At 50.2% G+C, this 15,187-nt stretch overlaps 2 protein-coding genes across 8 annotated transcripts in view; one reads left to right on the top strand and one right to left on the bottom strand.

Moving 5' to 3' along the window:
* Positions 1-8,118, top strand: part of Ppp1r12b (protein phosphatase 1 regulatory subunit 12B) — a 209,717-nt gene extending 201,599 nt beyond the window's left edge. The window contains exon 25 of one of the 5 annotated variants that reach the window (XM_057769525.1): positions 1,932-8,118. In XM_057769525.1, the coding sequence (XP_057625508.1) occupies positions 1,932-2,018 (87 nt within the window). In that variant the 3' untranslated portion in view covers positions 2,019-8,118. The remainder of the gene's footprint in view (positions 1-1,931) is intronic. The other 4 variants (XM_057769521.1, XM_057769522.1, XM_057769523.1 and 1 more) reach the window with 4 other exon arrangements.
* Positions 8,119-9,547: 1,429 nt separating this feature from the next.
* The window catches only part of Syt2 (synaptotagmin 2), a 113,074-nt gene continuing 107,434 nt past the window's right edge, over positions 9,548-15,187 (bottom strand). Inside the window, exon 9 of one of the 3 annotated variants that reach the window (XM_057769528.1) lies at positions 9,548-15,011. In XM_057769528.1, coding sequence (XP_057625511.1) covers positions 14,805-15,011 — 207 coding nt within the window. In that variant the 3' untranslated portion in view covers positions 9,548-14,804. The remainder of the gene's footprint in view (positions 15,012-15,187) is intronic. The other 2 variants (XM_057769527.1, XM_057769526.1) reach the window with 2 other exon arrangements.

Genomic DNA, 15,187 nt, shown 5'->3' on the forward strand with positions numbered 1-15,187 from the left:
GACAAGCTTTGCTTTATAATTCTTTAGATTACAGTCTTATTGGTGAAGTGTGTAGATCTTGCCTGCTCTTCCAGAGTCATGGGGAAACTGAATGGTAGCAGGAATCCCCAGCATTGCGAAACCCATTGCAGACACTAGTACTTCCATGGCTCTTACTCCTGTCTGCCTCTCGGAGGCCCATCTGTAGGGAGCAGGGCGGTTCCTATTCTTTTGTGGCTCCAAACAGAAATAGAGAGATGTCAAGTGGTTTCTCTAGAGCACTGGTTCTCAGCCTTTCTAATGCTATGATCCTTTAATACAGGTCTTCATGTGGTGACTCCAACCATAAAATTATTTCATTGCTACTTCATAACTGTAACTTTGCTACTATTATGTAAATATCTGATATGCAGGATATCTGATGTGACCCCATGAAAGGGTCATTTGACTCTCCCCAAAGGGTTGTGACCCACAGGTTGAGAACCTGCTGGCTAAAGTAATGTAGATCATTGAGAATGACCACTCCTGAATTTGTTTCTGTGCTATAACTGCTTTGGAGTTTTGCTTTCCATTCCTACCTGTAATGAAGAGATAGCCTTTGAACTTGAGTGCATATGGTTATAATTTCATCACTAGGACCTAACTAGCTAGCTGCCCTGGACTAGTGATGGACATATGTTCCCTAGTTTATAGAGATAAGGAGAACAGCTGCAGCACAAGCTCCTGAGGTATCAGTGAGGCCTTCTACCCCTCACCCCAAAATTGTAGATGTTTTTCCTTTGTTCTCAGGCATGGGCTTTGGGGGCATGGGTACACACATCTGCATACACATGTTCATACACTTGCTCACAGTTGTATAATGTAACCTGCATCTTCCTCGTGAGGTTGGGGAAACAAAGATCATATTTCTTCAGGTGCATCATAGATTCCCTACTTTAATAGTAATGCCAAGAGCTCGAACTACATGGCCCATGATTCCTGAGCCCAGGCCACCCTTTTCTGGAAGCCTTGCTTTCTGTATGGATCCTGAAGGTCGAAGTGACTGATCAATGAAAGAAAGGGTGTCTGCATGACAATGAAGATACAGATTTCTGGAGCCTTCATTGTGAAATGTATTTACCTTCTAACCCCAATCTACCAGCAAGGCCCGCACATGGACTGTAGCTCATTAAGATTTTTCTGATGTACAAAATATCTGTCAAAGTGCCTGATCACAAAATAAAGACTTGGGTGTCCAAGCTGGAACTTGCTCTTCCTGTATTCCTTGAGTTGAGCAACAATATGTGTTGTGTTCCAAGATGGAAGTACTGACAGATGGAATCCTCACTCCATTCCTTTTTCCATAAGCCTTTGTTTGCCAGAATTATTCTAACACCATCCGCCAGAATGTTAGGAAAGCCCCCTGGGTCTTGGCCATATCTCTAAGTTCCCTGGATGTTAATGTTGAGAATAGGTGTGTGTAGTATGACCAGTGAGAATTTGGGTGGATTCTAGTTACCAAAGGCATCAGGACAAACTTGGTCATCTTGTGGCAAAAAGGCCAAGTTCTGTTCCTCAGCTTGCATTTTGTTCCTTATGGGGTGTGCAGTAGTACCTTTCATTCCTAAGGGTCACACTCTCTCTGACTCCTTGCTGAGCTACTTTGTTAGTCTCCCCAGTTTCTTTAGGCTGTAGGTGAGTTCAAGGGCAGGAACAATTGCAAATAGCTCCTGGCTCAGTAGAATAGAACTATAGGCTATGTGAAATACGAAGCTGGCTCAAAAGATGAGGAGGTGTATTTTCCCTAAATACTTACATGTCCAGCCCAGTAAATAGAAGGATCAAAGGGCTTTATCCAAGAGCAAAAGGGTAGTAACAGCTTATCACATAGCCCTGCTCACCTGCTGGCTCAGCCTGGGAAGGTAGCGGCCATTGTGCCAGGCTCTAACACATCTTTTCCTCTGTCACCACAGGTGTTAACAGAACTGAAATCCGACAATCAGAGGCTGAAAGATGAAAATGGTGCCCTCATCAGAGTCATCAGCAAACTGTCCAAATAGATGAGGTCAGATCTGGGAGGAGGGGACAGCATTTGCTGCCCACCCCTCGTTTCCGGCCAAAAGAAGTGAATGTCTCCGAAGAAGGGCACCTCCTCTGCACTGCACATTTTCTCTGCACTCTGTGTCCCATTGCTCCCCCACTTGTAGCCCGAGTTTTATGACAGTTTTAACTGAAGCATGATTGTGACTATTTCAAGCAATCTGGAGAAAGCTTTGTGGGGTATACCAAGCTCAGCTGTGAACCCCCAACTTTCTGCTGCTTTGTCCACATTGGTTTTGGTACAGATATGTAAGGCTTTGACCCGTAGCCTTTATACTGACCCACTGTCCTTTGATATAGGTGAGTCTTGGGGTGGCCACTCCAGGATCCTATCTGGGGTGCCAAGAAAAAGGGCAGAATGTGGGGTTACTCTCTGGACTGCCTCTGGAGCTATTGCGTAGAGTCCACGGTGGTTGTGACTCTGTTGTTCACCTCTCAGGGACTGACTTTTTACTTTTCTATCGATAACCTAGAACTTCCCTGACCAGTCTTAACCCCGTTTCTCCCTTTCCACAAGGCTTAGATGCTCCTGGACTCTTGCTCCTTTTCTTCCTGTCCTTTTATGATTTCTTCTCCCAGCCTGATGGCATAAAAGCTGGAACGGAGCTCCTGACCTCAGTTGTTGGGGCCACTGTGGAAAATCATCGCTCTGTTGCCATGGTACCATGACCCTGTCCCTACACAGCTAGAGGATGACTTAGGAGTCAGCTTATTCTCATCTCCCGCTTGCCCACTTACAGAGTGATTTTCTGGGCTCTTCAAGTCAGACATAGCAGTATATACCTACAGCCTCAGCACTCGTGAAGCTGAGGCAGGAGGATCAGGGATTTGAAGCCAGCTACATAGCAAGACCCTCTCAAGAAGAGGGAAATCTGGACTCTGTTGAGCTTGCCTTGCTCCCTTTGCCTCTGTTTACTTTTCCACTTGTGCACCTGCTCCTAATGAGGAATGAAGTCACAAGTCCAGGGAGAGGGTGGGGGAGGCGGGTGGAGCAGGCTAGAGAGATGGAGAGAGCATGTGAGGACACTTGGAATGCTGTGCTTGTGCTGTGAGATGATGGGAACTTCTGGTCGTCGCATTCAGGGGAGAGGCAGTGCCCTTCTTAGAAGCCGACAGGAGTGACTGCTGGGGTAGGGACTGAAGGGGACAATCCAGTCCATAATAAGACTCATGGACTCTTAAGAGTGGCAACATCATCCAGCCCAGCCTCCTCGTGTTATAGGGACCCCTCTGCTGCCATAGCTTTTGCCCTATGGTCGGCCTTTGGTAGCTATGCATTTAGTGCTTAAAGCTTGGGCGCCTCTAATAAATAATAGGAGCTGAGGTCTGCTGCTCCCCGCCTGCCCAGCTCATTAAATATGGATGGGTGGTGGTCTCTACTTCCATAGTTCCTTCAGTCCTTCAGATGTCATGGTTTTGATGCCTGTCACATCTTGACTCCCATCCTTTAAAGTCTAGACAAAGGCAGCCCTTTAGGTTATCGTGTCTCCGTCTCTACAGAGTGGTCCATAATTCCAGCGCATAGTTAAAGTGCTAGTTCTCATGATGAGCCCGTGCTGATGCGGCTAATGCTTGATTTCTGTAGGCATCTTGTCCTTTGGATCACATTAAAGGACAGGGCCTCATCATTTTGGTGTTGCCGGTGATGTGGACCATTCTAACACTACCTCTGTCATTCTCTCTCATGAGGCTGCCACTGTCCTTTTCTGTGACCCTTGCAGGCTTCGTTTGCTCTTAAACAGGCTGTAATTCAGGGTCTTTGTTGCAGACGAGGACCACGCCCACTCTGACACACTTTGAGCATGTACGGGTTCTCTTTGCCATTTCAACCCACTCTTCTGAGGAGTCTGTGTTGAGCCACTCTGTTATGGAGCACTGAGCCCGGGTTTTAGAAGGGACTGAACCACAGTGGGAAGGACCCGGCTTCTGCTATAGGAAGCGGGAACTGCCAACAACATGTCAGCCAACTGGTTCTAGAATAGCTAGGACATTGGGGAAGAAGGGATTGCTGCATTGTTCTTAGGAAAAGAAAATGGGATGTTAGGAAAACATTTTGAGTCTCCTCTATTCATAGACCAGGTAAAGGTGTTCCAGAGTTCTATACTTTTGGGCCTTTTGAAGTCCAGGGGCAGGTTCTCAAAACTCACACCCTGGCATTAATACCTGCTGCTGTGTGTGGCCTTCCAGGAAGGTTCCTTAGGACAAGTTGTTTCTAAGCTTTTCAGCCTCAGGAATCCTGGACTCCGCAGCCAAGAACTTATAGTACAGATGTTCCTAGGTAATTCCAGGCACTTCCTTTAGGCCACTAATTTTATTAGACAGAAAACATTGTGAATTTGGTCTCTTCAAAATTATATTGACTGAAAGCCCCCATGAAGGACATAGGCCTTCTGATAGCCAGCTAGACTCTCGGTGCTGGTCTCCTTTCCTCTGTTCTCGGCCAGTCACACACCGCAGGTCTCCCCGGTGACCACCAGCCTCACTTGCTGACTTCTTGTGAGTCATCTCATAGCTGGAGCTTAGTGACCCACTGTAAGCCGGTAGCCATGCAGGACTCGGCCCTGTTGCAAGCCAGTCTTCCTGGGACAAGAATGTTCTCGCTGCAGCATCACACCCTATGTTCTCATTCATCTGACAGCTTTGGGGGTAATGGCGGGGCCAGTCCAGAGATTCTGGGACTGGAGTTTTCCTGTTTGACTTTCAGGGGCTTCTGAGCCGTTCCAGACAGTACCTGGAAGTTCTGATTGCCAGTTTCATCCCTGTCTCTAGGGGAAGGTGGGTGGTGCACATTTAAGGGTGTTGCCTCAAAAGAATCAGAAGAACAGCTCGATCTTGGACCCACTCAGTACACTGAGTTCTCAGCTGGGCTGGCCTCACTTCTAGAACCTCCTGTCTGTCCAGCAGTGGCCATGTTCTCACCCCTGCTTTCCCTGCTTCTGTCCCAGGCCTCAGTCTTCTAGATGCAAGCACTGTTCAGTGAGGCAAAGTACCGGGTTAGTCTGTGGGCCCTACAAAAGAGTATATAACCAGAGATGAGAGGAGAAAGTCTCCAAGCCGTGCCCTTTGCTGCCACTCTGGTTCCTGGCCCCTTCGAGGCCTTTCCTCGCACAGACAACTGTCTCCACCCAGTGTAAAGCACTGACAGTGCTGGCACTTGTGACATCTGTCAGCTGCTTCAGGCTGTTGCACGACTTGAACCAGAAGCCTAATTGGGCAGCTAGGATGTTAGTGACTAGCTTCCCCCAACAGGTGAGCTACAGCATCCACTGCGGTCTCACGGTGAGGCTGGGCTGCAGAGCCCAGCTGTCTTCCCTCGGGACCACAGGGCTCTAGTCCATGGTTACACGCCCTTTCAGAGGTGGGCCCTGAGCACATCTCAGTTGCCATTCTATTCTGCAAACCTTCAAACATAGTTCCCTTGACCCAGGAGATGAGGGCAGGATAAGGTGCACACAGTTAAGCCAACTTATTTGGCGGTAACCCTTGGGCAAGGTAATTTTTTAAGGCCCCATGGGGCTTAAATTTCTGTAATTTATTCACTTCTAGAAGAATGAGAACATTTTGACTTAGATTTCTACTTCTTTTCAAATTTTCAAGATCAGTCTTGTTTCCTTCCCAAACTCAAGCTGTTTAAGATTGGGGTGTCAAGGCTGACCTCTCCTCCTTGCTGGAAAGTGGAGTTAACACTGAAAGCAATTGAGCAGTGTTGTGATTGTTTCCTTCCTGGTAGTTAGGAGCCTGAAAAGGTGGAGATTGTAGCTGGTAGGGGTGGATGGAGCGGTATGTCACTAGGAGCCCAGCCGCCTCTCCTAGATGTGACCAGCACTGCTTCTCCGTACCCAAGCAGCAGACTTGACTTGGGATTCTCTTTGGCACCAGCTAGTTCCTAATGTTGAGCTCTGCCTTGAGCAACAAGTGTTCCACAGGAAGAGCCTAGCTTCGGCTGAGCTCTGCCTCCGAGCACTAAGCTCTCAGAAGTGGGGCGTTCTGGGGCTGTTAAAGGCGGTCTTTCACCTGGAGGTGGGTGCCTGCAGGTGTGATGGAAGGCAGAGGCAGGTCTTTGAATGTGGAACAGGGTGGAGATTGCAGACACTGGGAGAGAGGAAGCCTGGTTTCTGCACTGGAAGGGCGCTCCGTCTCATTGAGTTCTCTCCTCAGTTCCAGCTAAGCCTGAGAGGAGATTTTAATCAGCCTTCCTAATGGGTATTGACACTGCTCAGAGCAGTGGACTCTGTCAGGGACAACTATTGATTGCTTGTGTTCTGATTAGATTGGAAAAATAGATCAACTTCATTATTGCCCAGGAGCTGTCATTGTCACGGCTACAGAGGAATGAAGTGGTCTCTGGGGGCCGAGAAAAAACAACTGAACCCCAGCAAACCTGAGGGAAGCTGGAAGTTGTCTCCACATCTCCTTGCAAGCTGTGGTGAAGGTCACAACTGCAACCCAGTATCTGGGTGCCCGCTCGCGAGATGGTGGGGGTGGGAACTCCTAAAGCCCATGCATTGATGCATGTTCTGGCCTTACCTCAGAAGACTTGGCAATGTGAGGCTCCCTTCCAGCCTGGGGACACACACACTTGCCAGGCTGGAGCTTTTTAAAGAGGTCTAGTGTTTTCTTGATTAGAAATGAAAACTCAGAAACCAATTTTATCCGAGTGTGTAGCTCTGTCTCTTTTTCTCTTCCTGCACCAGCTTCCCAAAGGACTCCCATGCATCTGCTTGTCTCCCAGCTTGGTAATCTGCCAGAATGACATTTTGTTATTTTGCCTCTAAATTTTCCCCTAATGCTTCCAATAAAAATGTACTTGGGTGGCCCTTAAGGTGTCATCAAGATGGTAGTGTAGGTCCTTCCAACTAATCATACCCCTCCCTTGCCTTCCCCCACACTCCTCAGGCCTGGCTTCCACACTTGGGCTTGATGGTGCTTGAGGGACAGGGTTTCCCATTAATCAGCCAAGAGTCCTGGAGAATTTTCAGACACCAACAGCATGTCATTTTTCCCCCACCACCCATAGCCAGCCCCTATTCCATTTTCAAGGCCCCTCAGAGACAAGATTTGGCTTATAGGTCTAGATGATTCTCGTTGCAGGGCTGTGTCTGAGACGTTCATTCCTTCTTTTCCTGGGGATGTGACCAGTCCCTGCATAAGGCAGAAATGTCTCCTCAGCACAGGCTGAGCTAGTCAGTCTGTATAGAAGCGACAGCCTCTCAGTCAGCCAGGAGAGAAGACCCAGAAAATGCTGGACCATAAGGAGTCCTAAGAGCCTCTGACATGCTCTTGAACCCAGAGCGGAGGTCAGAGCAGGATCCTGAACAGGGAACACTCGGGCCAGCACCAGCTTGCTTCTCTCCCAGGTGCTGTGTCTGCTGTTCTCAACCCTACTCTTCTGAAACCTCAAGAGGATCCCAGCCTAGCCTAGGATGGCAGTCTAGTGCAGAGTAGCTGCAGGTAAAGGCAGCAGAGGTGGGTCCAAGAGAAAGTGTCCATCCAACACACTCACCTCACCAGTCACCTGCCTCGAGCCCTTGGCAGGTCCTCTTCCTGGCCTGACCTCAAAGCACAGCCATGATTTCCCTGAAGAGGACGGTAACGTGCCACAGCCGCTCCCTCTGCAGCGAGATGGGGCCTACTCTGAGGCAGTGCAGTCTGGTTTGGGCATCACCGTTTTTCTGTTTCCTTCGCCCTAGTCTTGATCACCACTTGAATGCTAGCATTTTGTGTTTCCTCTCTCCACCCTTCACCCACACTTATGCACCAAATGGAGCTGTTTTCCAGCTGAGTTGTGTAGATTAACTTCAAGTCAACTGTAAAGACACCTGGAGGAGGCTCCTGAGGGAGGGGAAGCCAGACTGGCTTTGTGAACTGAATGTATTTTTATGCAACTTTGAGTGGCCTTTCAACCCTGAGATGGATGGATTTGCTTTACTGGTTGTTATTATATGGTATTAAGTGTTCTGTGTTTGAAAGTTTGGGAATAATATTCACATCTGTATGATGCCTGTAAACACAACAGTATTTATAAATGAACAAATAAAACTGTGTTTTAACTTTGTGCCATGAAAGTGATAGAGCTCCCATTCACCAGGCGACCCCCAGTAGTTCCCACTGACTTAGCAGTCTCTGCACGGGCAGCCACAGTGCACAAGTCACCACATGCCCTGCCCCGGGAAGATCTCCTGGGTTGACTGGCAACCCTGAGAAGAAATCAGGGTTTCCAGGGCCTAAGGGTGGCTGTTTCATTGAAAGTGAAAAGCAGGGTGTGTGGCCCACCTGATAGACCCCAACATCCATCCTACATAGGGAAGCTGCACCCAGGGGGCTACTGATGGTAGTAGGCTCTGCAGGCCCAGCACCACACTGTCCACCTGGGTAAGGGTTCCTTGGGCCACTGATTCAGGACATCCAAAACTGACTTCTTACATCCAACCCATGCACATGAAGCTAACTGTGGGGTCATTTGAGGTTGGGTCGAAACTCTGAAGAAAAGGAGCCTAGCCCAGGGAGTTGCTACACAGGCTGCTGGTAGGGCTGGGGAGTGGGCAGCCAGGTTTGGGTCTGTTTTCTGCCAAGTGGAAATCCTTGGTCACTGACTTGAGAGGGAGGGAAGATTCCTTTCCCCTGCTGTCACCAGCTGTTTGTAGCTCAGGCTGCAAGAGGAAATAGGCATGATGTCATAGTTGAAGAGTTCAGCCCTGGCCTTGGGGTTTGAAGCTGTGGCAAAGCGTGATTGACACAGGACTTCCTAGACCACAAACATCATTTCTCTGGGGCCCCTGCTGGCTGCATAAGGTCTGTAGAGTCAGCTTCATCTACTGGCCATGGGTACCAGCCTGAGCAGAGCAAGACACCCACAGTCTTAGGTCCCATGGCCCCCAGGACTGAAGTAGCCAGCCAGGTCTGGGCTCCTGCCAGCTCTAACAGGCCCTCTGCCCAGCTGCCTTCACTGCCCCTTGACCATCTGGACTGGACATGGAACACAAGCCTAGTGCATGATGGCCCGAGACAAGCAACAGACTGATAAACTAAGAGTTTAATCTTTTCTAAGTTTTGGCCATACTGCCCCCAACTCTGTCCATAAGCATTCGGAAGCCTTACTGGTCCTGGTACCCCTGCCTCGCCAGTCACAGACGGAGAGCCTTCTTTAGAGAACAAGACTGGAGACTTTGTAGTTTCCACTTTTAAACATCTACACCCCGGGACCAGCAGCCCCCATGATGTCAGCATCAGACTGTGGCTGTCCCCTAAGCTCAGGTTCCCCAGAGGGACCTCACCAGTATGGGGCAGCCCTTGTCCTCTCAGGAGGGTGGGCCCTGTGTACCTACCATCCACCAGAAACCCCATCTGCCCTTCCCCCAAACCCAGAAGAGAATGGGCTGTGACCCGTTCATGCTGGGCTAGAGGCCAGAGCCCCAAAACCAGCTCACCTCCCGGCCCAACCCTGCTGCTCCACTGGGGCAACTCTATCCTCCCCCACTAAAAAAAGGAGAAATGCTCCCCGCCCCCAGGTTGCTTTCAGCTCTTTTCTTTAATAAGGAGACGCAGCTCATTACAAAATAACAATCCGACAGATCAGACAAGAACAGAGTCCACAGAAGGGAATGGAGAGAGCAGTGCCAAGCAGAGGGGGGAGGGGGAGGGCTACACGTGTCCTCATGAAGACAGGGAGGGCTCCTGGTGGGGCCAGTGCATTCCAGGGGTGATGTGGGCACACTCGGGTTCTGCCCCAGCCCCAGTTTTGAAAGTTTCTGGATGCGCCCGGGGTTTTCAGAAAGCAAATCAAGTCCTTAGCTGACCAGGACTCAAACAGGATGGTCAGGCTTTCAGGTCGTTATCTAACTGGCTGCTGAGAAAAGCTGGGGTGAAGCTAAGGCCCACACACTGCTCCCACAACCTTGCCACACTCTCCTGCCACTGTTCCCAGTGGGGAGTGGGGGGACTCCAGCCAACCCCAGTCTACACTGAAATGGTTGCTCCAGTTGCCCCGTTATGTCAGTAGCACAAAGGTCCCTGGGACTTGCGTGTGCAAGCATCATGGTTTGTAAATGGCAGAGCCCCTTGTTGCCTCTGGCTTTGGCCTGAGGTCCCCTGGATTAGTAACATATGACTGCACTCCTGGGGAGTCCTGTGGGTCCCAGGCTGCTCCAGGTCTCTCTCCCCATGTTGTTACCGCTTAGCCATGCCTGCTCAGGCTGCCCTGGGAGCTGATGTGAGGGGCAGAGCCTAGTGCCGCCTCTTATCACCACACCCGCCACCTTGCTCTCAGGGACATCCTGCTCTGTGGCACTGCTGGACCAGAGAGGGAGTGTGGGTAGAAAGCTTAACCCACTGCAGTTCTTGGTTTTCCCACTGGTCACTTCTTCACTGCTCTCTGCGGGCCCTGACAGCTCAGGGAGAAAGAAGTAGGCTGGGCTAGCCTTGTTCATCCCAGGCTACAGTGAAGCCCAGTTACAGGCTGGGCTGCTGACTTCTGAGAGATCTAAGCCACAGAGCACGTCACTGCCCTGCCTACACCCAGGACAGAGTCGAGTCCCACCATCAGACCTAAGCCAAGAAAGCCAGCCAAGGCCATCTTCCGGGACCCCACCAGAAGCCCTGAAATTCCAACTGTCCTCATGATGCAGGGCTGAGGGAACAAGAGAGGATAACGGACAGGTGAGCCCTTCACAAGTGTTCTGTGGGGAGCCAGTTGGAGGGACAGGGGTGCTCCTGGGAGGAGTCAAGGGCAGCCTCCAGTAGGAGGCCCCTTTATGGCTTTTCAGTTTATTCAAGACAGTGGAAAGAAAGGAACCACGCCACACACATGGAACATAAAGGCAACGGGACACCAGACACAGGCTAGACATAGTACACTGTGCCCCAAGGGTTAACCCTGCAGACAGACATGCAGCAGACCTGCCACAGGGCCCGTGTTCTCCAGCATCTTCCCCAGGCGAGGCTGGCACCGGGGCCAGAATGTGGTCTCCCATTGCAGACATTCCCTGTAGGGGATGTAGGGTGGGACCGAGGACAAAGACTTTACACAACATAAAATCAAGGAGCAGCCAGTTTTGTAAAGTGGGTTGGGGTTGGGAAATCAAGGGGACACTCAGTATTGCCATGCGGCTATTTACAGAGTTGTAGGCATGCATCTTGGTCAATTCTGCTCATGTGTTTATAGATAGCATCCTCTCTCAGAATATAGAACTAAATGCGCGTGGAGGGGTCAGGTGAGGCTCAATGGCTTCAGAAGTTTCCTGTTTTGTTGTTGCTTTAAAAATAAAGTATATTCATATATCTTCAAGTCACAGTGTCCCCTTCTCAATATTGCAGTTCAAAAAACAGGTTAAGTCAAGTCTGTGGTAACCAGCTCTGGCCCCTGGGACTGAAGAAAAGAGGGATGAAGTAGCCAGAGGGTATATTGCCAGACACAATACAGGATTAGCCAATTAAATTTAAATTTCACACTAAAGAATGAATCACTTTATAGTACAGTATGTCCCAAATATTGCATCAGACATACTTACAACTTCAAAATTATTTATCTGAAATTCAAATTTAACCAAGTATCCTGTATTTGTATTTGCTGAATTTGGCAGCCATTACGGGGCTCTGGGACACCTCCTGCTCCCCATGGCTCTGAGAGAAGACCCCAACCAGCCTGCGGTGGGTGGGAGACAGAGCGGGGCAAGCAGAGGATGCGGTGGGGGAGGGAGTCCAGTCTCTTCCTACACTGCTGCTGTGTACACCTCAAAGATAGGCTCTCCTACAGGGTTGAGAGACCCGGGATTGTCAAGAACTGACATATGACATTAAAGAGACAAGGGATTCCTTCCTCTTGGGGAGCATCACCCACCCTCACTCTCACGTGTAGCATGGAGACATGTTTATTAAGGTGCTTTTACGAAGAGGCCTATAGGAGAGACCTCCCACCTCCCTCTCTGAATATTAAGCCAGCAAAATCATTGCAAGTCGCTCTTGCAGAGACACAAACTATGTGTTGGCTTCTCGAGGAGAAAGAAGACCAGGGTCTCCAGTTAGGCCTCACCCTTGCTTCTCATAACAAGCATCTGCTGTTTGGAGCCCCCGACTCCCCAGGCCTCAGTCTTTGTTTCTAGGGTTAAAAACTTCCAACCCAGAAGTACCCAGAATCCCTCACCAGCCAGAAACATTGACTATCTTAATGCTGATACCCCAGGACCCTGACATCCCCAGAAATAAACCCCCGTGGCAGTGAAGGTTTGGAATGCTATACTGGGTTTGGGTCACATCAACCCCCAGTGCATAAAGATTTAAGTATCGACATGCTCCTGCCCAGCTACTGCCCTTGAACAGGTGCCGTCTGCTTGGGTGGCTAGTGAGGGACCGGCCTTAGGCCTGGGGAGGAGCCACTTCCAGCATTGATGCTGCCTCCAAACTGATGACCAGAGTCTAAAAGGCCTTGCAGGCTGCCCACAGAACAGAGCTGTAGCCGTCTGTAAGGGACACTAAAACCTTCCCTCCTCTGTGAGCAGTGCAGTAGGGCTAGGGGCTACGAAGGGTCTTAACGAGGTTCCAGGAGAGAAGCTGAGGAGTTGAAAGATGGGTTGGGAGAGCTGGGAGAATGTAGGAAGAAGGAAGGGTAAGGTCGGGGTCGGGGGTCTGTGAATGAGGTTTATGGAATGTGTGTGAGAAGAGCCAGTGCAGGAACGGACCTGGGAAAGCACCAAAGTTCCACAGCTCTGAGGATGGAAAGGACTTCTGAGGTCCATACCAGGACCCTGGTACCCCTCAACCACCCGGACTTGGAGTGGACCCTATTGCCCTACAATTTTCTGTACTTCTGGTCCCAAGGAGTCTACAGCCCATAATCCCAGCAGAGACCTCCCTCCTCAGTGCTTAGCATACACGCACATACAGAGAGTGTATAAAATATATAACTTCCCACGTACCCAGGGCCAGTAGCAGAAGCGTCTCTAAGATGCGCAGGTCAAACCTCACTTTACAGTCTGTTTCTGGTAGAGGGGTTAACTTGGTCCCTACTTAAGCAAAAAAGCAAACCCACACAGCTCCCATTTTCAGTAAAACTATAGGACACTCTGTGCCTTCTTCATACTGGGTTCTCAAAGCCAAACTCTACACCGCCATCCCTCAGACCTAGAAGAAGCGGGAAGGACCAAAGTGGACAGAGCCAAAGTTCTGCCACATTGCTGTTGAATTGTGACCTCCCTTGGGCTTCTGGGAAGCTGTGTATTTTTATGTGGTAAGAAAACAAGGGCCTGAGAGATTCAAGGAAAGAAGAGAAGCAAGACCAAGGGAAAGGGATAGCCTCTAGCTACATGGGGCTTAACTCCTTTGCCCCGGCTGAAGGCTGGAAGGGTACTCGGTGCTAGCCTGACTAACATATATATGGCTTTTTATCAGTACTGGGGACAAGCGGGGAACAGGGAAGGGGACACTGAACACAGGAGTAGAAACCTTCACAGGTTTCCTCCAGCACTCATTTGAAATGAACGCCCTGTTTCCTGGCATTTCCCTGCCTCTAGGGAATGGAAGGATAGGGCCTCTCCACAGCTCTGCCTGGGCCCCTCTGGCTACCATCACGAAGGCCTGAGAACCCAGGGAGTCAGGAATCGGAGTTGTGAGCTCATCGCTGTCCATCCATGCTTCCCCTTCTTGCCACCTCCTCCTTACCTGGACCTTAAGGGACCTAAACACTCAAGCCTTCCTCTCTCAGGTCTCTGGCTCTGTGCAGAGTGTTTGTCTTCAAACAGTATTTTTCCACTTAGACAAAAAGGGGAACAGAAGCAAAAGCAAGATGGCGCGTGAATGCGAATGACCGTGGCATTGCTTGCACTCTGCTCTGCGGAGGGAGGAAGCTTGTACTTCCCACTTAGGAGACAAAGATCCAGGCGCTCAACTTCAGGCTTTCTCAGTCACGGGGTTCCTCTTCATCGTTTGATGCTGTCAACAAGAATGCGATCCTGGGGCCGGCAATCTCGGGTAGAGGTCAGTCAATCCGGTGAGAGTTTGTTCCCATGAATGTCCCCAAAACCACACTCCTGGGGGAAGCCATGAGTGACAAGAGGAAGTCTGTGATGGCATCAAGGGCTTTGGTCCTAGTTCTGAACACATCCAGCACCACATTGTGCTGCCTTCCAAATGGCCATTCCCAAGGACTCTGAGAGCTTCGCACGCTGACGGGCCTCCCACTGAGACAGCCGGCTTTCTTCATCATGGAGTCCCTGAAGACTTTCTCCTTTCACAGGGTTTCATTGTCCGTGGCTCGTTCCAGAAATGAAGAGAAAGACTCAAAGACAGAGGCAGGCAGGGATGGACACACGCACACACTTGCACACATACACACACACACACACACACACAAAACACTGGACATTGTGTTGCCTTGACAGTAGAGAAACAGAATGTGCCGCCATTGGTTGGTCCAAAAGCCAGGAAAAGCAGGAACGGCTTCAACTTTCCTCCAATCGAGGCCCCGCGTGGGGCTAGGCCTGTGTGAAGCTCTGAGAGTGAGGGAAACGGCGACAGACATGCAACGAGGACAGCTCCTGGAAACAGACAGAGCCAGGCTTCCCTTCCACCACTTAGGGGACGGACTCCCTTCACGCAGCCACCGAAAAGAAGTTGGTCTTTAAAAAGAGTAAAAGGAAGGAAAAACAGGACACACTGCAAACAAATGAAGAAACCTCTAGGGTCGCATAACTGAGGTATTGATAGCTCTGGATCTTGTCAGTGCCCTCAGAGGCAGGAGGCCCAGCGTCTGTGGCCTACTTGTTCTTCCCCAGGAGCGCATCCACTTCCTCCTCTGGCTTAAGAGAATGCCACTGGGCGATCGGCCTCCGAGGGTTGGCCAGCATGTCGGACCAGTGCCGCAGCTCCGTGCCTGTGGCGTTGCTGCCCACAAAGATCTTGCCGATGGCTTCGTTCTTGCCCAACTTGTCGTAGTCTAGAACGGTGACAACCACCTGGACTTTCTGCAAGGAAGCAAAGGGAGGAAGGAATTCAGAGAAGTAGGAAGCCATGATATCCTGCACCTCTGTCTACACTGCGAATGATACAGAAAAAAAAGGCCTCCAGGTTTCTGGCTTCCAGCTCCAGCTCCAGTTTAGTTTCAGTGGACATGGAGATGGAGGGCAAACCCTTTTCTTTT

This window comes from Chionomys nivalis, chromosome 5 (assembly GCF_950005125.1).
Source record: "Chionomys nivalis chromosome 5, mChiNiv1.1, whole genome shotgun sequence".
NCBI classification, from domain to species: Eukaryota; Metazoa; Chordata; class Mammalia; order Rodentia; family Cricetidae; genus Chionomys; species Chionomys nivalis.